The sequence below is a fragment of the Aegilops tauschii genome, chromosome 7 (assembly GCF_002575655.3).
Source record: "Aegilops tauschii subsp. strangulata cultivar AL8/78 chromosome 7, Aet v6.0, whole genome shotgun sequence".
Taxonomy (NCBI): domain Eukaryota; kingdom Viridiplantae; phylum Streptophyta; class Magnoliopsida; order Poales; family Poaceae; genus Aegilops; species Aegilops tauschii.
The window spans coordinates 76,389,108-76,413,807 of record NC_053041.3 but is presented as its reverse complement, the minus strand read 5'-3'; the positions used below and the strand labels follow the sequence as shown (position 1 = coordinate 76,413,807).

The window sequence follows — 24,700 nt, the reverse complement described above, 5'->3', positions numbered from 1 at the left end:
GCTCTTTGCGTTGGACATCGACCGCGGTGAGCTGATCCCAGTGAACTGCCTCGGTGGCCACGCGCTGTTCCTCAGCAGGGATCGGTCCCTCTCTGTTTCAGCCAGGGACCTCCCTTCTGTGAAGAGCAACTCCATTTACTTCTCTTTGCGCCGTGACCCTGTTGTGGTGCACTCCATAAGGACAGGTTTCTCTGAGCGGCTAGCAGTGTCATGCCAAATACATGACGGGAAGGATAGGATCCGACCCTCCGTGCGCCCTTTCACCATTGCCGACCATCTTCTAACCTACTGCCATCCTCATGAGTGGTAAGTCTGTTTTTTCTTAATTTTTCTTCTTTGCATCTATCATGTGCGATACTAACATTATGGTTGTCTTCTCTTCCCCTATGAAGGACAAAAGGACTCATGTTTCATGAGTACCACTCTATACCTGAATCTTTCGAGGAATTGACCAAGAACATCAAGGCAAAAAATTCTGAACTACGGATTCCTCGCATTGCGGTTCGTTGATTGGAAGGAAGAAACAGGGCCACAGCACTTCACACTGGCCAGTGAATAATGCCAATAGACAGTTGACGCACAATTCCCTTGCTGGCTCAGTTGGGATCTTTGTGTGGCTAGGCCAATTCATTGGTGGCTCCCAACGCAACGCGCACAAATCTTTTGAATTTGGTTAGGCAGCAGTTTGTCTATGCTATGCATATAGTTCAAATTTGAACTAAAAACACGACGAGTAATTTGGAACGGAGGGAGTAGATTGGATCCGTCGAACATGGGCTCATTGCACCCTAAGGATATACACAATGTGATAATTATCGGATTTACCTCCCCTTTAATCTGCATGCTGTTTAGGATCAAATTGCATATGATGTTTGTACTTGAACAAGGCAACTTGCGATTAACAGAATCCTACTAATGTAGGAACAATGTCTCTGTTATCAGCATTTATGGCCTTATTTTGATGTTTTTAAACCATATATGATTGAAGAGCCTTATCTTTTTCTGTATGTGAATAACAATGCCGAGTTGTGGAAACATATGCAGAAGGGCGAAAAATCTGGTGTTTGTTTGGATTCTTGAGACATCGGCATGTTTAACTATGATTATGTTCAAATATATCTGCTGTTAGGATAAGGAAAAAAAATCCAACCTCAACACAATCTAAAGGTGTGCTGTTCTCATGAAGAGTTGTTGTATTTTACCATGTACAGTAGCGATTTATGTTGTAACCTGTAGCACAACTTGTCTTGGTTACTGACGGTGCTAAAGGAAAAATGTGATGATTAGAAGTTGTGTCCGTTGGTAACCTCTGAGAAATTTCTAATCCTTGTGGAAATTTTGTTGGAAAAATGTGATGTGAGGAGTACATATCTTTTGTTGGAAATTTTATCTCTTGATAATACTTGCAAAAATATGCCCTTGTTCTTTTTTTTAGGAATGAACATGTTCCAGTTAGACTTGGTGCCCAGCAATATGGCTAGTACCACACCACCCAAACCGAGAAAGAGACAGGTGCCCTCACAGCATCTCTAGCAGACCCCGCATAGCGGAAATGTAAAATGGAATGCTAGGCCGGCGCAGGAATCAGATGGGTTTTTATTTGAATTTGACACATATGCCATATATTCAGAATTACTAATTAAATATAAGATAACATTTTAATATTACAATACCACAATCATCCATATTACAATAATTATTGAAATCGCCGAAGCAAACTGAATAATTCAATACAAAACTTGTCCCGAGTACAAATCACACATGAATTAACTGAAATGAATGCAAAAATGAAATGTGTTACTGCCCAGCCCTTTGCCAATGGTGCTCAATGAGATCCTCTTGAAGCTGAAAGTGGGTGTTTGCATTTTCAATCTCCCGATAGGTTTGAAGAAATGTTCTAATGCGGTTAGGGTCTCTAACTGGTTTGACATGGCTACCCACATTGTCGTAGAAGAACTCCAAGTTCATGCCTCTCTCATCTTCGAGAATCATATTGTGAAGAATAAAACAACATGTCATGATGTTTTCAAGGATCGCTTGTCCGAAAAAACGAGCAGGACGACGAACAATGGCAAACCTAGATTGCAAAACCCTGAATGCTCTTTCAATATCTTTTCGGGCTGCCTCTTGTACCCTTGCAAATTCACATTGTTTCCTAGTTTTGGGGTCTTTGATACTCTTGACAAATGTGCACCAACAAGGGTAGATACCATGTGCAAGATAGTACCCCTTTGTGTAGTCATGCCCATCGATAGTGTAGTTGCAAGCAGGAGCATCACCACTAGCAATCCTAGCAAACAAATGAGACCATTGCAACACATTGCTATCATTGAGAGTACCCCGCATACCGAAAAAAGCAATGCCAAATCCATAAATCCTCGGATGCTACAACCTCTAGCACAATTGTTGCATCACGAGACTTGCCACAATACATTCCCTGCCATGCCTTCGGGCAGTTTTTCCATGTCCAATGCATACAATCAATGCTTCCTAGCATGCCAGGCCAACCTCTTCTCTCACTTGATGCCATAAACTTTTTTTGTGTCTTCCTCGTCGGGTGCCCGAAGATATTCCGGACCAAAGACACGGATGATCACTTTGGCAAACCTACGCACTGACCCAATTGCAGTATCTTCACCAATGCAAAGGTACTCATCGGCATAGTCAGCCGGAATGCCGTATGCAATTACCCGCAGAGTTGCCGAGATTTTTTAATATGCATTAAATCCCTTCAAGCCCGCGCATTTCTTCTTTGAGTAAATACCGACAATTGGCCTCGCAAAAGCTTGCACTATTTTTACAAAGAGGGATCGACGCATTCGGCACCTTCTCCGGAAGAGGTGCGGCGGATATATTGGATTGTCCGTGAAGTAATCTTGCATCAACATCTCATACCCGAGATGGCGATTTTGAGGAATGCAAAGACGGCCGACGGTCGATCCTCGCCGTCTCTTTCGGTTCTCATCTTCGTTCTCCTTCATGGCGAGGGACATCACCAACATCTGCTGTCGATGGTTCTCAAGCAGTATCTCAACATCCGAGTCGTCTGAATCCTCGAGAAAAAACCTCCAGCGAGGGCTCAATTCCATCTAAATTCGCAAATACGAACGCCACATGAACCAACTATGCATATCGCATCCCAAAGCACAAGCACAAGTACTTACCGACGGCTCGGGGCGGTGGCTCTGTGGCGGTCGATCCCGGGGCGGCGACGACGACTAAGGGCGGCTCGGGGCGGTGGCTCTGCGGCGGTCGATCACGGGATGACGACGACGACTAGGGGCGGCTCAGCTCAGCGAATCAGGGGAGCCGGTGAAGCGGCTAGGTGAAACAGGGTGAGGGGCGCCCCCGCGGTGTGATTCCGTCCGCAGATATGGCCGGAATCGCCAGCGGCGGACGGGCGGAACCAATAGCGGGCGGCTGCGGAAGGGGCTGGGGAACGGGCGCGCGGGCTGAAATGTCCCTCCCGCCAACCGCTTTCTGGGATACAGGGCACCGTTGGGTCGAGGGGGAAACCTGCATTTCGCGGGTTGGAGATGGGATTTTACCGCGCCCCTCAAAATTTTTTACGGGTCCGACGACAGTGTTTGATCGGGCAGCATTTTTCACGCGGACCCGTATTTTGACGGTTATTTTATGGGTCAGGGCATTATACAGGGTCTGCTATAGATGCTCTCAAGCCAAATTGGGCTGGAGTATGCACAACCCACAAAGTCGTATTGCGTAGTTCCGCCTCCTACCAGTAATAATCTTACCATTCCATAGCTGCTTTAAGATTCGATTAAAAAAAAGCACTTATTTTCGTTTTTTGCTATACAAACTGAATATCCATTCTAATACAGCTACTGTCCCGCTCCATTTGTCCTTGCATGGCAGGCATTAATGTTACAGCTCACTTTCTCTCTCTTTTCTCTCACACACACGCATGCATGTCTTTTCGCTCTTCATTGTAAACAAATGAAGTAAATACGCCGGAAGTCTTTAAACTTGTACATGACGATCAGTTTAGTGCACAAACTTGTAAAATACATGATTCTGGTCATCGAACTTGTGCGGACGTGCAAATACGGCCACCTGAGCTAGATAGATCGAAGACCCACCACCCGCGCTTCTGTATTTCGCTCCTCGCTGGAACGTATTTTTGGTACCAATGATGATTTTTTTCTGCAAATAAACAAAGGCGAGGCTGTTTTACGCAAGAACATGTCGCACCGAGTGCCATCTTGTCATTGACAGCGGGCCTTGCACACTCTGGCGTGCCAAGCAAGCATCGGATACGTTCGCGTACGGGATATGTGTATTTGCACGCTCGCGCAAGTTCAATAACCAAAATCATGTATTTTACAAGTTTATGCACTAAACTGACCGCCGCGTGCAAGTTCTAAGACTCCCAGTGTATTTACCTCTAAACAAATCCATGGACTTCTTTTCATCTTGATAAGTTAAACACATTTATATATTTTAAAATTTAAGTTCATTTTTGAAATAATTTATATATTTGAACTCCTAACGCCAAGACCTTCAAAAGTAAACCAATATTGGATATATATCAAACACATGTAATGTGCAATTGATTATTCCAAACTATGAAACAATTTATTTGAAAACAATGAAATAGTTTTTGAGTAATGTGCAATTGAAATATATGTTTTTTGTGAAACAAGCGAGCGAAAAGTGAAAAGTAGGTTTTGAGTTGTGAAATGTGCAATTGATATATTATTCTTGCGAAAGAAGACTGTGAAAAGTGAAATGTTAGATCTGAATTGTGAAATAGTAAGCACAGAAGCTGAAATACATTATTCACATTTTCAAATAATCAGTTTCACAATCGTATATTATAATTTCATTTTCTGTACTTATTATTTCCTAATTCTCAAATATGTTATTAACTTGTTTCAGATTTTTCAAGTGAAATATGTTAGTTCCACATACGAAATGTGAAATGTTGAAATTTAAATGTGCTTGAAATGTATCCAAGATCGGTCTAGTTTTAAAGGTATTGGCGTCAAGGGTTCAAATATATAAATTATTTCAAATACGAAATTATGGTTTAAAAGATAAGAATATTTTCAGTTTGCTACTCCCTCCGTCCCATAATATAAGAACATTTTTCAAGCTAACATAGCTTGAACAACGTTCTTATATTACGGGACAGAGGGAGTAAGATGTAATAAAGTCTATGGATTTGTTTGCAAGGGTGAGAGAGTGGTTGATGTATGCACGTCCCTGTGTGACAAAAAGTAGTACTCCAGACCCGTTAGACTGACAAAAGTAGTACTGTGTTGGTGGACCACCTACTGAAATACCAATATTTCATAAACTATGGAAACTTTGAATACAACACAGTATTTAATACGGTACAAGATGTCACTAGTTAATTGGCTGGCCGGTACATAGTGGAACCGCGCAATTTTACTTTTGGATGCGCAACCTTAAAAGCCCTATTTGTTCCAACTTCAATTGGATTCCAATCACCTCTGGATTCACTTCAGTGGCATAAGATTCTGTTTGTTTCAACTTTGATTGGTGTCAAATCACCTGTAGATAAGCTTCAGTGGTGAACCTGATTCTGATTCTATGAATCAGCTTCACCACCGAAGGCCCCATTTGTTTTAGCTTTAGAGACCAGATTCAACTTTGCCATGCCTGTGAAGCTGAATCTGGAATTTGGAACAAAAAACTATTTCAGATCAGCTTTGCCAATTAAGCCGACATTTCTAGTGAAACTGAATCTAGACTCTAAAATAACACATCTTCAAGATGGTTTGTTCCATTGAAAATGTTTATTATGAGCCGGCTCTTATTGTCAGTGTGCTCGGATTAGTACAAATACCCAAGCCCCTATTTCCGGGAGCGTTTTTGCTCCAATATTTACCCACTTGGCTGAAAATGACTCCTAGGTAAGTTTGTATGTGGCACGTGTATTATTTTGGTACATGGCTGCGTAGAAATGAGTGGTGTGCCCAGATTTTCGTTTGAAATTAAACGTGTGTGCACGTTGGTTTGGTTGGTTTAGTATTTTCTGTTGGGTGCTTTTCCTTCGGTGGTTCTGCGGGTTTTTGATTGGTCTTCGTCCTTTTCCTTGGATGGTTCTTCCGGTTTTTGATTGGTGGTCCTCCCGTCGCTGTTGATCTCTGCCGCTGTTGTCGCGTCTTCTTGTGCGGGCTGTACTGGGATATAGTTGGTTGACTAGATCATGATGAATTGATTGACTGTTTTTAAAATGGGCTGCCGCATGTTGATTGGCTGACACGTGTTTCCATCTACTTTTGCATGCGATGATGGTTCTGGGTGCCGCTAAAATCAATATTGCCCGGTGTTTCTGGGGCGCATGCTTCGATCTTTCTGGAGTCCTAGATAGCTCCCTATAAATATGGAGTCCTTCATGGGACGTACGTATATGGGTTTGCAGCGGCAATGCTACACACACGGACAACTTTTTATAGGGTTTACGGGCTGGCACACGTGGCAGAGTTTGATTTGGCTTAAGGGGAGGAGAGGCCCCACACCCCTGAAAATCAGGGGGTGAGACTGAGAGGTTAATTAGTGTTAGACTAGCCACAATGGGTAGTAACATAGACTATTAACATGGTGCATGTTACTAGTCTATGTTACTACATCTATAGTGGGGAGTAACATATGTGTGGTAACATGCAACACTTCATTTTTTAGGCTATAGACACATCTTTCCTTGATATGTGTGATGTTACTCATACTACTAGTAACTAGCTATGTTACTACCCCTCTCTTTCTTCATTTATTTCTTGCCACATCATCTACTTTATCTAGATATGTGTGATGTTACTACCTATGTTACTCCCACTATGGGTAGTCTTAAGGGATCCCGTTGTTAGCCAGTGTGTGTAGGACTATTCGGTTTGCAGGCCTTTCCTTCCTATCATTGTTGTTTCTGTGCCTTCTCCCCGAGCTACCACCATCGAGCTCCCATCTCTCTTTCGGGTGCCTCTCTCGGTCCCGGCAGTCGCCGCGCCACCTGACCTCCTTGCGCCGTGGCTGGCCGCTACATCTTGTGCGTGTGTGCGTGGTTGTCCTGCCCGACGCAGGGAGAAAGCTCCGGTGCTTCAGCCACAGGTCACCTCAGTCGAAGGCGATGCTATCCCCGAGTCGCAGTCCTTCGCCACAGCTCCCGCAATGCGCCGTCCAAGGCTGTACCTCTTTGTCCTCGCGCTGGGTGTCGCTCCAGCCAACAAGGTGCGCGGGGCGGCCGGGATGGCGCGATGTGCGCGCAAGCTAGCTAGGCCACCAGCCGCGTGGTCCACACGGGGACTCCAGCAGACGAGGTAGGTCTCAGAGGCCTTCTGCGGCTCACAGGCGAGGCCTTCGAACGTCGATCTGAGGTGAGCGGCAGGAGGCACGGTACTTGCAGGGCGCGACGCGGCGGCGGGGTTCGCAACAGTAGGCTGCGGCTGCGTGCGGCCTCCGGCCAGTAGGGCCGTACGCGGTGGTGCCGACGGTCGGCGATGTTCCGATGAGCCTCGGCTGGGCTCGCGCTCCACGGTTATGGTGATGGCCATGGAGGGGCTCAGGCAGCGCGTCGCGGCGGTGCGAGTGGCTGGCAGGTCGACCGTGTGCGGTGGGCGTTTGCAGAGCTCAGGTGGTTGAGGTGGCGGTGGTGCGCGGGCAGGCGGAGCTCATGGCGCGATGACGGTGGTTCCTAGGTGTGGTGGCTGTGACTGTGAGAGGACGTGTCGGCGAGCGTGACGAACCGGCCGCAGGCGGCTGCGGCAGCGGCGTCGCCATGTAGCTGCATAGGATAGTCGCGGCCTGCACAATGGATACCGCAAGAACTCGCCGAGCTCTGGTGGGGTTGGGGTCGAGCCGGAGAGCGGCGCCGTGTAGTGGTCAGCGTGTCAAGGTTCTTCAGCTGGCCGAGGCTCGCCGGGAGGGGCCAGCGATGCTGTTCTCCGGGAGGCCGATGCGCCGAGCATGGTGAGGTTGGAGCAGGAGCGCGCCGTGGAGGTTCTCGAGGCTGACCGTCCGGTCCACCGCCCACGGCGGAGCTCCTCGAGGCTGGCCATCCAGCCGCCTTCGATCTGGTCTACGTAGAAGGTGAGCTCGCGCAGCGCCATGAGGTCGCCAACGGCGTCCGTGATGGCGTCCTCAAGGTGGTTGGACCGTTGGAGTCGGCGGCGAGGCTCTCCAGTTCCCTGGCCGGCATGAGTGAACAAATGGGCACACGAAAACATTTGATAGAGAATATATAGGCGTTACGTTCGGCTTCGCCGGGACGGGCCCGTGAGCGCATTGTTGCTGAGGTCGAGGTGCGTGAGCGCCGGCAAGTCGCCAAGCTGAGGCGGGATGGGTACGGAGTACCGACAGGTTTGTGTCGGTGACTCGGTGAGCACCAGCCGTTCCAGCGAGGCGCCCTGGGCCGCAGACAAGTTTTCAGGCACGCCGCTGTCGGCATTGCACGACACGCCCGTCCACCGGCACGGCGACCTCTCCGCCGGGTTCCAGTCACCCAGCGCCTCCGTGCCACCGTCACCGGGCATGTGCCGCGCCGTGCGCGTCCACGGCGAGGGTGCAGCCCATGCACGCCATGGGAACCGCGCATTACAACAGCAGCCGTGCCGCCAGTACCCGATCGCCCGCCTACAACCGCCCATGCAGGAGAGATGTGTGTACGAGTAGTGAAGCTATTACAATGGATTAAGAGTTGGCGCAGCGGCGTAGCTGCACCTGTTGGTGTGTCAAATTCAGAAGGAAGTAAGGAACACAACTACACAAGCAATTGGCCGGGCATGCAATGCAGCAACAAGAACAAAAGCTGGAACTATAGCAAGAGCAGCACAGGATTAATATCTTGGAAATGCAACGCAACTGCGTAGGACAAGTTCCTCTTTCAGGAATTTTGTGGCAATCTCTTCGTCCTTCATTCCATGTGGAGGCGGGGGCGAGGGAGGCTTCCAGTAGTTGTGATCATGGGCATGTCCTGGTTGTATAAGAACCTTCAAGGCTTGAAGAAGTGATAAAGAAAAATATAAAATTCACATGCGTTCTTACAAATACAGCCAAAGCAACAAACGTAAACAAACTCCTTCTCGGGCAGGGAAATGTAAGAAAAAGGTAAAAAAAAATGTTTGAGTGAATTCAAAATTTCCACTCTGATTCCTGATTCAAAGGGCTCTTGCCTGCTGCTTGCATGCATGACGACTGTGTTAGTTTATGTTTAGTTTGCCCGTGTAATATTCGGAATAAATTATATCATTCTCTGTCCTATCCTGTTATGCGGAATAAATTGTTTTACTGTTCAACCAATATACTTGCTTCTATCACCTATCGTCTACAATCTCCCCGCAAAAAAGCATCATCTACAGTCTACCCCAAATCACACTTATAAATAATTACATTTCCACTGCAAAGATGTGAATGTTCCCCTAAAAAAAATACAAATTTGCGTTTTACATAGTACACATGGTTGTCGGATCAACCCTATTTTGGGTACAAGAAAAATAACAACATAAACGTGTATTTCTCTACTTAGCAGCATGAACCGCATATGAGCAGCAAATGCATATCTTTCGACCTTATCTCTTTACACAATTGTACCAGCATAGCCTCGACAACATTTACCGTATGTAAAGAAAACACAGTCCAGACAGACATACTTTAATTATCGACGGGCGCGGCGTGCCGCCGCGCGGGCTATGCTAGTATGAGCTAGGCTAACCTTTTCTTTTAGCTGGATTTTTTGGAATAAAAAAGATGGTGCGTTTGGATTTGATCTAAGAAGTAGATGGCCAATGATTTGGATGCTTGTAGAAGTTGCTTCCACAGTTGGGCTTGCTACGTAAAACAACCCACATAGCCCCGTTAATCACAACACTCCACAAAATCTCTGAAAATAGCTGCCCTCAAGAAGAAATGAAGAAGAGTTGTTCGACAACGATCCTTATCTATCAATTCATGAAATTGGAGTTTGATGTTGTGTTGCAAACGAAATCTTCAGAGAAATGGAAGACATGTAGAGTATAGATTAGTTAGAATGTTGGGCCCTGGTAGCAGGATCGGTTTTGCTTAAGTGTTCATCCAACACCAATACTCAAAGTAACCGCACATATTACAATAAGTGTTAGGCACGATCACACGTTACCAATCCCCTACATCTCTCCCGCCTGAGGTGGACTACTTGCGCACATGAGAGGGATCACAAAAAACACAAAGATCGATAAACAGAAATCATCTCGATGCCGTCGTTAATCGGCCGTATTTGATGATGCTATGAAAACGGCCCAATGGATTAACGGGCCGCAAACGGGCCGATTGTAACCACGGGCTGAATTTGGCCCACAAGCAGAAAAGGCCAGTAACGAGCCGTAAGTAACTGAATGCTGGAAATGAGCCCAAGAATAAATGGGTCCTGAGAAGGCCGAAAGATAACACAGGTTGGAAACGGCCCGACGGAATAATGGGCCATTAATGGGTATAAAGCGGTGCACTGTTCATTACGGGCCAGACACTTTCAGGGGCCAACTGATTCAACCAAGCTCTGGCTAAGCCCTCCAGCATCAAGGGGAGGTGCTTCATGGCTACATCATCGTTGCCTCCACCAATCTGCACTGCCACTCGGTAATCTTCTAGCCAAGTGTCTGGCTTCGACTCACCGGTGAACTTGCTCACGCCAGCAACCAATCTGAAGTTGGGAGGGATCTCAGTGGGTCAGATGGCTCTGCTGAAACACTCGGGGCCAGAAATGAACGCCCTGCCTCCAGTCGAACAATCTCTGTGAAGTCCTTCTCTGTTAGCTCGGCCTCTGTCCACCAAACCTTGCACGAGGAGTGACTTTGCATCGAACCCAGGATCTCTTGGGCCGACTGGAACCCTCCGCTTGTCACCGAATGTGCGCCTGTCATCATACCGCCGGGGCGCATACGAACCTCCCCTCGGAGGGGGTGTGAGCACTCGACGGTGGTCATCACGGGGATAACGAGGATCGAACTGTTCGTGGCCCCGACCAAGGAACTGATCTTGGCGGTAACCACGATCTTCATGCCGCAGAGGTGATCTCGGGCTATGCGCCGACTGAACCGTGTCTGCAACCACAGATCTGCTATGAATTCTATTGCGCGACTGAGAAACAGCTGAGTTCTGTTCCCCTGCCGCCCGGAGCAATGCTCGGATCTGCTGCAAACCTCTACCAGCTTTTGAACGGGACGGCTGAATTGAATCTGCTATACGTGCTGCTGATGCAACATTCTGGATCGGAGTACGGTATACCTGACATCCATCATGAGGCTCAGTCGGAAACAACTGTCGTGGCCGTCGACTAGAGCCTGGAATCTGCTGACGAGCGCGATCATCGAGTGACTATTGGAGATTCTCCAGACGCGTACGCTCAGCCAGGGTGGCCAAGCACGCAGCCTCCAAGGCCCGAGCCTCGGAGGTCTCTCCAACGATGGGGGTCTGGAGGGCCTGGACATTGCGGCGATGCAACTCTTCCCTCTGCTCCGCAGTGAGGGCTTGAGGGTAATACTCATCATGTTCATGCGACGGGTCGCTACCGCTGCCTCCACCGCCACCGCCGCCGCGACAGAATCCGGGTGGGCTGCGCTGGGAGTTGACCATGAGGACCTCCGCCGCAGGGTCGTTACTCTCGCAATCGAAAAGTGTATCCGAATGACCAGTTGGCAGGTCAAACAATCCATACAGGATTCGTCGGGCTCGATTGCCGCAACTTGAGGGGTGGTTGACTGGCAAGCCACCGCGTGTTTCACCCACCGCTGGAGCCGCGAACGACCACATCACTTGCGACGGTGAACAGCGGGGAACGAGGACGTTGCGGGAGCCGACCGAGACTAGGTCGATGGCTGCCGCCGGAGGACGCCGCAAGCACTCGCGCGAAAGTGCGTCGCCCCGTAGACGGGGAGAGTCTCGACATCGAGGGGGGGGGGCTTCTTGGAGCTAGGTGGAGTCGTCAGCGATGAAGATGAGCGCTCTAAGGCGGACCTCGTGGCCCAGGGACAAACCACCGCCAGAAACCATGTTGATGGAGATAAAAAACTGCAACCTCACCGGAAGTCGCTCAGACGCCTGCCCCACAGTGGGCGCCAATTTGTCGTGGGAATGAGTCTGACAGTAAGAGTAGGGGGTACGTAGGAGGAGGTAGTGTCCTAACTACGGCGAGGTTGTACGCACAATTTACGAGTTCAGGCCCTATGTCTCGGTGCCGCTGAGGCTTGTCGACTGGATATGTGTTGAAGTTACAGGGGGTGCGAACCCTTGTGCCAGAGGAGGGGGGCGGCTTATATAGAGTGCGCCAGGCCCCTCGCAGCCCTCGGTTACACAGGGTTCAATGTGAGTTAAGACTGAGACGTTACTGGTAACGCTTGCTATTAATGATCTTTATGGCGACGAAGTGAATGCCTGACTATTGCCATCCTGGGGTGACTGTAGGCCTTCTGTACTCCGAGTGATTCTTTATATGGTTGAGTGATGTTACATGGTCGAGTGGAATTGGGATATCCGAGTGGAATCTCTCGTCGAGTGGATTGCACTTCAGAGTGATTTCAGTCGGTATCTTCTGTTAGACTTTGTATGTCTTTGACTATAGGGCAGTGTCCTTGGGTAGGGTATCCAGGTCGCCTAAGACCCTACCCTAGGTACATGTCATCGTCAGCAGTTACGTTTACATGAATCACTATACATAATTTTTGTTCGGCCAATTATGTGATTACATACAAATTATATAAACTACTTACATTTTCATCAGATTAATCAAAAATTACACACTAGTTTGTCTACTAACATAGAATTGCATCAGGCCAGATATTTATCTAAAATATTTTCTATTTCTTATGCTTCAAGAATAGAGTATATAGCAATAAAAACTACCACATTACGGGCTAGGGCTACAGAAAACTATCACTTTTCTTAATTTCTCAAAAAACTACCACAAAATTGGTTGGCTATTCCAAAAAACTCAAGTGACTGAACAGTTAAATTTTAATTGAGATTATGATATGTCTGGCCCACCCGTTTGTACTGACGTGGCATAAAAGTAAACACCGTTAGTTTTGACTGTTATGATAGGTGGAGCCCACATGTCTGTTCCTGTAAAAAAGTAAAAAGCAATCAGGTCCTTGTAAGTTTTGAATAAAAGCAATCTAGTCCCTGTAACAAAACATTTTTTAAGCAATCAAGTCCCTGTAGCTTTTACGGAAAAAGCAATCGGGTCCCTACGGCGGTGGTGCTCGCCGGTCAGTCGGTGACCGGCGACGTCCTGGTGCTGGCTCCACTCCCGACCACCTGCTACATGACGAGGACCACCCGGCGACGACCTGCTGCTAGCTCCACTCCCGGCTTGTCATCGACCTCCCGTGCGAGGAATCGAGCAGAGGAGCCTGTCTTCTTCTCCGACGACGGTAGCCAAGCTCTATCGCGGCTCGGTTCGGCGTGGAGCCCCGACACTCGGCTTCAACGCTCGGCTTCAAGAATAGGTAGGAGTACACCACCAGTAAATCTCTATTTCAATCGCTTCAAGAATGATGAGATTATTGAGTTGTTATGGTGGTAGAGCTATAGTTAACGACAGAAATGTAGCTTTTCCGGCATATTTCAAAACATATGTTGTCGCACAAGATGTCGATATTATATTTAAGACTTCCTCATATCCTACGTTATGTCTCAAAACAAATGTTGTTACACAAGATATAGATATTACATTTAAAACTTTCTCATATCCTAATTTATGTCGCTTATCCGGTCGTTGAGTTCTTGGCCCCCCTCATGCTCAAATCCTCGCTCTGCCTACTCCTGCTGGCAAATCATAAGAAATGTAATTTATTTTCTTTGAGGATACCAAATTGATCGTGGATATTTCCCGTACAAATGAGTTCCGTATGAAAATTTCCAGGAAAAGTGGTGGAGTCTGACAAACCTACAAGGCTCATGAAACTGAAGGATCTCTCTTTCCCAAGCTGGTCGAGGAGTATCGGTCACACACTTGCAACACAGATATTTAGAAGAGACTGTCGATTTCATTTCTTTGTTTGATTCTGTTTTCCAGGTGAAAACAACATAAACCAGCTTCTAGAAAAGAGATACGCTTGCCTAAAAAAGAAGATATATAGTAATCTATGCTTAAAATCTCCGAGGAGTTCATCTATTTGGTGGCCAAAGAAAAGACAATACCATCTTTGAATTGTTTGTCTTGAAATTTCTTTGGCGATCTTACGATCGCTGCCCTTTGGAATTGCTGAAGCTAAACAGAGCAAATTCCTGAAGGTTTCCTTGCTTCAGTAAACGGGAGGGACTTCAAACCTGCAATCCTGCCGGCCGTATTGATTTGTAAGGCTAAATGGGAGCTCATCAAATTGATTTGTAAGCGCCTTAGGTCCACTGCACCTCTGCCTGCGGTACGACTCTGACTCTTTGAGTATTTATAGTGTTTGGTTAGCTAATGTATTCGCTTGCGCATCATTTATAGTAGCATGGCAAGTTCCTTTCCTTCTTCTCCTATTCCACTCCACATCATTCAAATACTCATCAACATGAAGGGCTGACCACACCTGCCGTGTGTTTATGGTGGCATGGCAAATTTATGCTGAATGCAGTGCATTTGACTTTATAATGAGGTTTCATGCAATTGGATTCAGTATGCTTCGCTGTATTGCCCCAATGAAAAGCGAATTGCCTTTGTAGTTAAGAAGTGTGCCTATTTATATGGAGGTGTGCATTTTCTTTTACTTTCTTTCAGCTTTCTCTGAACCTTTGAAACGCTGCACGTTTTTGTGGTTTCATTAATGCAATGGAACTGGGGAGCATGGCGCCTCCCAGATAATCTGTTTGAGATGGGAACTGCGGGCAACGATTATATAGACGCGATCCAATACGTTCCCAGTGCGCTTGCTGGTGATGTTTGCCTCCCACATGGTTTGGGACATGACAGGAACCAACTATTTTTTGTTGGACGTAGATACTCTGTTTTCTCATTCGCAGTGAACACCCTTAGAATGCTGATGCTGCACTATCTTGGAGAATTCGAAATGAAAGATGCATTCACTCACTATGTAACAGATAAGATTGTACTTGCTCTAACCAAGTAGTTTTTGCAATTCGCACAGCTGAGTTTAGTTTCTCAATGGAACCACCGACAAAAGAACCATTCTCAGCAATACCAGCAAAAAGGAAACCCACCTATCTCCTGTCATGGTGGCAAAACTTGAACTACAAACAATCCGGCAGGCATTCGATAGGGCCCAAAGTCTGCAAGCAGGCATTAGAAACAATTCAGCAGGCATTCGACCATACGACCCAACGTTTGCAAGCAGCACAGCGCCTCTGCCTAACTAATCTAACCAACCTTCCTTGCCCCACTTCATGGCCTACTGTTGCTGGATTCGCCGAGGCGGGCGATGAGCTGATAGATGGCAGCCGTCAGCCTGTTGTTTGACTCCACCACAGCAGCGTTAGACTCTAGCACTCTGCCATGCGATGCAACCACAGCTGCGTTGGAGGCGATCAACTCTTCAGTAGTCCTTGCTCTAGTCCTTGGGGGTACTGCCTGTATCTGCAGAGACAACGGCGGCTTCAGCGGTTGGCATATATACGAAAAAACAAGAGTTACATCTCTGGAGATCATGGATGCCAACATATTATTGTTAAGCTACATGCATGTTCTTGTAGTAGATGTATCATTCAAGATAGGAAAATATATTTGGCAAACGCTCTAAACCAATCATAACCCACGTGTGGCGTGGCGTCCAATCAAGCTGTCAAACACGCTGCTGTGATCCACCTCGGACGTGCGTGCAAGTAGGCCATTTGCATCCTTACTTTGCGGTACAGATCCTATCCACCCCCTGGCTCTGCCCCCTCCAGATTCCAGTAAAACAACGTCACATCTTCACCGTCGTATCGAAAAATCTTCCATCGTACACTATAGTCGTAATGAAAATAAAAATGAATGGTTTCTAAGTCGATACTACTATGTGAGAACTACTTGCAAGCTTCTGCAAAGATGTGATAAGCGAAGGCCCGTCTCTCTCTCTCTCTCTCTCTCTCTCTCTCCCCCTCTCCCTCTCCCTCTCTCCCTCCCTCTCCCTCCCTCCCTCCCTCCCTCCCCCTCCCTCCCTCTCTCCCTCTCTCTCCCTCTCTCCCTCTCCCCCTCTCCCCCCCTCTCTCCCTCTCTCCCTCTCTCTCTCTCTCTCTCTCTCTCTCTCAGGCTGGTGCTTCTGGTGGCTTGTTAATCACTAGATAGATAAGCCATCATCTGGCCTTTTTTTTCTGTTCACCAATGCACATACTACTGCCTATGTCACCCAACATATTATCAGCTCGGGAGTCGGGACTGTGCCTAATAATATCAGCATATGTAGGCACCATTTGGACATGTATGTAAAGCTTCATAAGAAAAAGATTATATTTTAGGTCTGCAAGGTGGAGGAATGAGAAGCTCAAAGCACAAAAGAAGTCTGGCTCAGCACATGAGCTCTTTGGCAAGCAGGATGTATTAGTACATTGCATTATCAGTTAAGGAACAAGAAGAAACACAATGTAAAAGCAAAAGGCGTCTGCAACAATTACCTCATTTGCCACTGGTTTGGCAGGCCATTCAAATATATGGCATGTGTTATCAATGGTGTAATGCCTTCTACTCCATAAATTTCCTTTGACGACAAATTTGTTTATGGTAACGCCGGAGACCTATATGATAACCAAGATGGTCACTGTTAATTTCATACCACAAGCAAAATGACAAGAGACAAAAAATTTGTTCAAAATGTTCCATACCTTTAACTTAGACGGACCATGCTCTTTTAGTATCCTTCGAGATGAGGTGTATTCAGGAGTTATCGAAAGTGCATCCACACTGCTTTGAGGTACAACGGCAACAACACCTTGAGCAGTATCATTTATAGCAGTCACTTCATTTTCAAGTAGCTGAAAGATTTGACGGTTCTGCAGAAGCCCTAAGATTTGATTTTCAGTTGCCCATCCCTGATTGCTGTTCAAACTTTCTCTGAGATCATTTGCAATTGCAAACCCATGGACCTCAGAATTTTCTAGGGCAGCAAGACCTAAAGGTTTAAACTAGTTAGCAGATGTATCAACACAATTTGACATACTAAAACAATTGTGTTTTGTGCCATGATCCAGTTAAAAGTGGCTATACTCAAACTATTACTCATAGCACCGGAAAGAAGAGAACATCGAGTAACATGCATGCCCCGAGATATAAATATTTGTAGGCTGATATTCTAATGGAAAATACATCAGATATGTAATACCTTGGTACGCACTAGGGACCTTAAGCTTGAACCGAGTTGCAGATCCAGGATCATTATCACCCCCCTGAGGAATGGAAGATCCATGTAATGTATTATTATCACCCCCCTAAGGTATTGAAGATCAATGTAATGTATCATTATGAATCTCCTGAGATATTGAAGATCCATGTAATGTATTATTATCACCCCCCTAAGGTATTGAAGATCAATGTAATGTATCATTATGAATCTCCTGAGATATTGAAGATCCATGTAATATATCATTACGAATCACCTGAGATATGGAAGATCCATGTAATGTATCATTATGAATTCCCTGATACAATGAAGAGCCAGATCCAAGTAAAGTATCATTCTCAGGGTTGGGTTGATTGGTGTGAACATTCTCATCCTAGAGACAAGCAGATCGCAACAAGTAATTAACACGAAAAGAAGCAATTCCAAGAATGAAAAGAACTAGAAAATAAATACAGATTTTTTCCTTAGATCCTTCACTTTGCACAATTACGGAAGGGTAAACCTCCTCATTTACCTCATTTTCATGTTCAGGCTGGAAGGTATCAGCAGGGGGTACCTGCATCAAACACCACATTATTCAAATGGAGAAGTACGTTCAAACAAATACTTGACACGACCATGCAGCCGTCCGCACAAGCCACAGACATTTGTGTATATTCGAGAAAACAGTTGGCAGCATTGAACTATAACAAGGGCAAGGCATTGACATATCACCTGGGATATGGAAGATCCATGTAATGTATCATTATGAATTCCCTGATACAATGAAGAGCCAGATCCAGGTAAAGTATATCATTCTCAGGGTTGGGTTAATTGGTGTGAACATTCTCATCCTAGAGACAAGCAGATCGCAACAAGTAATTAACACGAAAAGAAGCAATTCCAAGAATGGAAAGAACTAGAAAATAAATACAGATTTTTTCTAGAGCCCCAAAAGTTTGCCTAGCAATTGTCCAAACACGTGCAGTAAGTTCTGGCCAATTGTAGGCCGATCTCACTCCAAAACTGCCCTGTCAAAGCGGTTGCAGAGGATCTCACCAACCATCTCAACTAACAATGGGATCACCGCAAATGATCGTTGGCTCCTCAACCTGGGATTGCTGTCCCACCATATCCAGCCTGACGACCTCCCATGCACATATATACGCGGGTGACACGCTAATTTTGGTTTCGCATGCACTACACACGCACCTTAAGCGGATTCTGGATGAACTTCACCCGCAGCCGACAGGCCTCGTCATAAATTTCCACAAGAAGGTTCCAGTCCCACTCTCCCACTCCCAATCTCAACATGAGCAAAGTAGGAAACAGAGCAATACTACCAAATTAACATTACTACCTGGCGTAACTGTTGAGCAAATCGGAGGTTGTTGGCCAGAATCATCGCGTCGAACTCTGCTTCGGCGTCCGGATCCACATCCTCCTCCACGGTTGTCAGCAGGATGTCGACGCCGATGTCGAAGCCCTGAGCGGCTATCTCCGCCACCGTCAGGACCAGAGGTACCCCCATCCCTTCCGCCACGAAGCTAGCAGAGGACCCCTCAACCTCCGCCCCGACCACGGAGCCCCCGCCCGCCTTGGAAGACGCCTCCGCCTGGGCCTTGGAGCCTCCACCCACCTTGGACGGCTTGGTCACCGAGCCCGCGGTCACCCCCGCCAGGACGCCACCCGGGACCCCCTCCGCCTCAGGCTCGGAGCCCCGGGTAACCCCCGTCACCTCCGCCCCGGCCTCGGAGCCCCCGCCCACCTCCCAGGACGCCGTCGCCGACTCGTCGTCCCCCGGATCCCCGTTCCCCTGACGATCCATGGGCCTCTCCTCGATCACCTCGCCGCCGCCGCCTCCCGTTCCTCTCCCCCTTCTCCCACCTTCGATTTTACAAGGGTTTAGCTTAGGGATTTGGGTTTAGTGGCGTGGCGTGGCGGAGAGTATTTAACCAAAAACTACCACAGTTGACAGAAACGTGACGAAAAACTATCACTCTACGTTTTTGCGAAAAACTACCAAATTTGTCCTAAACCATGGCAAAAAACTACCAAGTCGCGAAAGCGCTCGCTTCGCCCGCGCTAACCCCGAATCTGACCGGTTGGGCCCGCGAATCAGTTGCCACGCAGGCTAACGGTCGGCCGCCGCGCGTTGACGGCCGTTAACGGCCCGTCCACTGTCGGAACGACGGCTGTCGGTGGGCCAATAAGTGAGAGCGAGCTCAGCCACTCGCTCAGTCTCTTCCTCCTCGCTCGCTCTCACTCGTCCTCATCCTCTCCTTCTCCCTGGTGCTCTGAGCTAGGTCAGCCTATCGCCGTCGCCGCCGCGGCCATTGCTGCCGGTAGAAGTTGAGGATGCCATCCTGAAATGACGAGGAGAGCTCGGACGAGGACATCAACATGGTTTCAATGGATCCTCAGCTCTTTGTAAGTGCATAATGGTGAAACAGAGTAAGGGTTAGGGTTAGTTCATCCAAATTGGAGATTCCAAGTTGCTTTTGGTTTGATTCGAAGTTTCTTTTGCAGGAAACCTCTGACAGTGTGGTGGAACCATCTTTCTGTGGTTAGCCGACGTGCATGATGCATCATCAGAGGCCGAAGAAGATGGTGGCTTTTGAAGGTGCTTTGACTGGGAGGCGATTCCTGGGTTGTCCTGTGCAGCAGGTATTTAATCTTGAACGCTAACTTGTTTTGCTGGTGGAGATGTGTGATGTGTTTTGCTGCTGGAGATGTGTGGTGCAGCATGTGGTGCAGAGATGTGTGATGTGCAGAGATGTGTGCTGTAGTTTAGAACTGAAAATTGAAAGTGCCATACATATGGAAGCTATATGTGAAAGTAGATCTTTAGTTAACTGAATTCAATACATGACTGAACCTGAGAACGCCTACATGCAGAGATCTTTAGTGTATTGTGAACTGAATGTATTAGTTAGGTGTTTACTGAATATAGCTGTTAACTGAAAAAGAACAGAGTTAAATGAATTTATATCTACTGCTAAATATAGTTGTTAACTGAAATTATCTCTGATGCTAAGTCAGGTGGTGTGTGCTTACTGTGAAAGAATTATGTTTGCATAATTTAGAGAGCATATTGATGTAAACAAAGGGTTTCAGTTAAATGAAATGACTTTATAACTTTAGTTATCTGTACTAAGTTTGTTACTAAGTGCTTTGTGCTTAATTATAAATAATTGCTTCTGTAGGATGTAGGTGTGAACTGTGGGGTTGTGGAGTGAGTGGATGGTCCTTGGCCAGAGATTCTACAAAGGTGCCTAACCAGGATTTGGGACATGTACCATGAGCAGAACTTGGGAAGGGTGAATGACAAACAAGCCCATAAGAAGGAGGTGGCCAAGCTACAGAAGGAAATTGATTTCTTGTCAAACAACTACAACCAGTTGGTGGAAGATGTATCCAAGCTATTTGACTATCAAGATGGCAAGATGTCTCATGACATGGACTATACCAGTCAGGCAATCAATGAACTAAATGAGAAGAAGAAACAACTTGAGGATCAGGCAAAGATTGAGTTAAGTATGGAAAAGCTGAAGCTTGCCAAGGAGCAAAGGTGCATTCTTCAAAGCCAAGCAGATATCATTCAGAACATGAGGAAGGCCATGAAGGAAGTGGAGGGGGACAGGGACCTACTTAAGCAAGAGAAGAAGAAGCTGGAGTATCTGGTTGCTGATCTGCTCAATGCTGGGCATGCCAGCAAAGATAAGCTGGAGAGGATCAAGGCAATTATGAATGAGTGAAGTGGTTGGTGTGTGGGTTAAGTAATTAGTAGGCCTATATATATAGCTGACCTTGGAATGTCATGCATGTTAGGTGTATATTTTGGAAAAGTTTCATGTGCTTTCAGAAAGGTATGAGGGAGGGAGGTACTGTTATGGTTTAAGAACTAGTTGGTTTTATCTATGATGTAATGACTATTATGTTAAGACCTACTATGCTAAGTGAGTACTCATGCTAAGTTAAGTAAGTAAGAATGTTTTATCTATGATGAGGCTGTTTTACTCTGCATATATCATGTGTGGATAACTGACAGTAGTGACATAGTTGGAAATAGCAAGTAACACATATAGCAGTTAGCTTAGATAGTCTGACAAATAACTTAACATATGTAGTAAGTAGCAAGTAGCAAGTAACATATATAGATAGTCTGCCATAGATAGATAGTACTGCCATTCATAGTCTGACATAGATAGCAACTAGTAGTAGATAGTGCCTGACATAAATAGCAACTAGTAGTAGATAGTGCCTGACGAAACTGAACCTAGGAACTTACTGAACTTACGAAAGTTCAGGACTGACGAAACTGAACATTAGTGCACTGAAGTAACTGAAGGCAGCACTTCACTCCTCCTTCAGCATCTTCAGGCGCTGGGAGCGGCGCACCGCAGTCACGGCCGCCCTCTTCTTCTTGGCCGGCGCCGGCTCTAGCACCTCTTCCTCGCCGCCATCTTGTTCTTGCTTCACGACGACGCCGTCTGGGAGATCGGCGACCTCCGACAGCGCATCCACGTGGATTGGGAGGTTCCTATCCCCCTCCACGGTGTCGAGGACCGGAGCCAGCAACTGCAGTTCAGGCTCGTCGTCGGAGAGGACGACGACCTCATCTACCTCGTCGTCAGAGTCGTCAGAGGGCTCGTCCTCATCATCGTCACTGGACTCGTCGTCAGAGGACTCGCCGTCAGAGGGCCCAAGGACCCATGGATTGTGCCTCTCCCAGTAGGCGTTGTTGATTGGGGCTGGGAGAGCGAGGACGGCGTCGGTGACGTGGTCCGCGGCGGCCGGCGGCGTGGTGGATGAGCGGTACATCCACCATCGGGCGCGCTGCCTGGGGTCGGGGGAGCGCTGCACCTCACGCATCGCCCACAGCAGAATGGTCGGCGGCGGGATGGTGCGGCCGGCTGGGAAGGCGCGCTGCTTTTCAGCAGCTGTCATCACCTTCACGAGGCCGCGGGCGTGGTTCCTCAGCATCGCCAGACTGGGGAACCAGCACGCGATCTCCCTGTACTGCGCGCGCATCTCCTGGTTGTTGCCGGCGAGAGCTTCGATGGCCAGCTGCCAGTCCATGGCGACGACGGTGACGGTGGTTGTCGGCGGTGATTTCGACAGGAGAGAGGGGGAAGTGGAGTGGGCGGTGCGAGCGTGGCGAGTGGGCGAGTGATCAGAGGGCGTGGTGGGTGGACACGTAATTAAGTCGTAGAATCCGAAACGGCTGGTTTTACTCAACGCACGCTCAGCACGCTGCCGGCTGCAACACAAGCTGAACAGACGACGTGGCTAACAACATATAATAAGTTAGGCCGATGCTAGTCAAACAAATCACCAGCACTAGCCCATTGGTATTGAACGCATGGTTACAACAAACTGGTCTTGGGTTCGAGCCCCAGGCCAGAATTTTTTTGTGCAGAATTTTTTTTCTAAAATTAATTTGGCAGTAACTTCTGAACTATAGAAATGGCAATGTAAAACAAATAAAACAAATTAGAACAATTACAACATGCACCTAAACTGTAGAAATGGCAAAGAAAAAAAACAAATCAGTAGCACTTAGCCCATTGGTATTGGGCACAAATAAGTACCATACATTCAACATTGTCCACAAGTTCACATGTCTGAATTTAAGCAGGCTAGTAGCACAACACGCATTTAGTAGCAGAACACAAACTTAGTACCATACACTCAAACTAAGTAGCAGAACACAAACTTAGAAACAGAGTTTCAATAGTTTCCACTAGCATTGAAATAGGATGCAAACTTGCTAGGAGGTTTCCTCTTCCTCTTGCCTGCCAATATCCCTGGTTCTCCAGTGGATGTTCTTGGTGCATTGAATGTTCTTGTTAATGCTGATCCTCTTGGAGCTCTTGTTGATGATGATCCTGTTACAGGTGCTGGTGAAGACCTGGCTGCTCCTGCTGAAACTGTTGATGTTGAACCTCTCTTATTTGCTGCTGTTTTTCTGTTCCTCATTGCTTTAGGAGGTGGAGCAGATGATGCTGGCATCTGTGAAGTTTGGTGTTGAGGTGGTGGTTGTGGAGGTGGATGTGTAGCACTAGAGGAACCCCTAAAAATTTCTATATTATCCTGCATGACAAAATTAATCAGTTAGTAAATAGACCAGAACTAAAATAATTAAACAAAGAATGCATCATTTTTGAATGACCTGGTGTAAGTTCTTTCTCCTCTCAAGACTAGGTTTTAGAGCTTTCCCACAGTTTGTATATCTGTGGCCTTGTAGACCACAATTGCTGCATGTAATTGTTCCCATCCTGCTTGTGTCCTTTGGTGCAGGCACCTCAAACTGGCCCTTTCTCCTAGCTGTCTGTTTCTTGCCTGCTTTTTCTTTGAACACTGGGGGCTCAATATCCTGAGTATGGGTGTCAGGCCAGAATTCAGGACCAGGGACAGGGTACACTATGTCTTTGTATGCTTCAATATATAGTGCTTTTTTGAAAAATTCATGCACATAGTCCTCTGGGTGCATGTGAATCTTGCTCATTGCTGCTATTGCATGACTGCATGTCACACCTGTCATGTCCCACCTCCTGCAGTCACATGATTTACTAGCTAGGTTCACACAGTACTGATTTTCCTTACTAGACACTTGCCAAATGTCAGGACCTGCCTTATATGCATCACAAAATTTGGCATACTTCTTATTCTCCTCTAGTTTCTCTGAATAGTTGGGTGTGATCATCCACCTGCCGTTCTCTGTTTTTTCCCTAGTCTTCTGCCTTTTGATCATCTGCTTAGTCCTAATTCCTTCAAACATAGTCCTAATTGGTTTATCCCTAACATCAAGGATCATTTTGTTGAAAACCTCACTAAGGTTGTTCACAACAAGATCAGTTTTGCAATTGTAATCCATTGCAGACCTACACCAAGTCTCCTTTGGAATTTTTTTAAGCCACTTCCAGGCATCCTCACACTCTGCTTTAAGCTCCGCCATTGCTAATTCATGGCCATGTTTGGTGAATGAGTAGCTAGCCTGATCTACTAGCTTCTTTAGTTCTGCTCCTCTGAAACCAGCTGACTGAAAATTTGCATATATGTGCCTGAGGCAGTATCTCTGAGGGGAATCAGGGAACACCTCATTTATAGCCTTACGAAGACCCTGATTGTAAATTAATAACCATGGTCATGAACAAAAAGAAATAAAGCTACTAATAACAATATATATCTGAACTACTGGCTAAGATAGGGTGCATACCTTTTGCCTGTCAGAAATAATGGTGTAGGTTCCAAATTTGCTACCACTTCCAATGCAACATCTTAGCTGGGTTAGGAACCATGTCCAACTCTCTGAATCTTCCTTATCAACCACACCAAAGGCTATGGGGTAGATGTTGTTGTTGCCATCTCTTCCTGTGGCTGCAAGAATTTGCTGTCCAGTGGTTAGCTTGATGAAGCAACCATCAAGCCCTACATCCATACCCAAATTA

The 24,700-nt window shown here is 46.8% G+C and overlaps 1 protein-coding gene across 1 annotated transcript; it reads right to left on the bottom strand.

The window, feature by feature from the left end:
- Positions 1-14,999: 14,999 nt before the first annotated feature.
- LOC120968685 (uncharacterized) lies at positions 15,000-19,074 on the bottom strand. Its single transcript, XM_040395629.3, has 8 exons — positions 18,607-19,074; positions 17,982-18,023; positions 17,782-17,823; positions 17,524-17,640; positions 17,250-17,313; positions 16,753-17,039; positions 16,546-16,665; positions 15,000-15,529 (listed from the first exon to the last, which is right to left on the bottom strand). The coding sequence occupies exons 1-8, from the start codon at positions 19,072-19,074 to the stop codon at positions 15,338-15,340; spliced, it is 1,332 nt and encodes a 443-aa protein (XP_040251563.1). The 3' UTR covers positions 15,000-15,337.
- Positions 19,075-24,700: the final 5,626 nt, after the last annotated feature.

Bases quoted from the DNA above. Each gene is read 5' to 3' on its own strand.
- LOC120968685 (XM_040395629.3), bottom strand. From the start codon at position 19,074: ATGGATCGTCAGGGGAACGGGGATCCGGGGGACGACGAGTCGGCGACG. The intron at 17,040-17,249 runs GTATTACATATC...TTAAACCTTTAG, and splicing joins GGTCCCTAGTGCGTACCAAG to GTCTTGCTGCCCTAGAAAAT. The intron at 15,530-16,545 runs GTAATTGTTGCA...TTGTCTCTGCAG, and splicing joins CCAAACCAGTGGCAAATGAG to ATACAGGCAGTACCCCCAAG.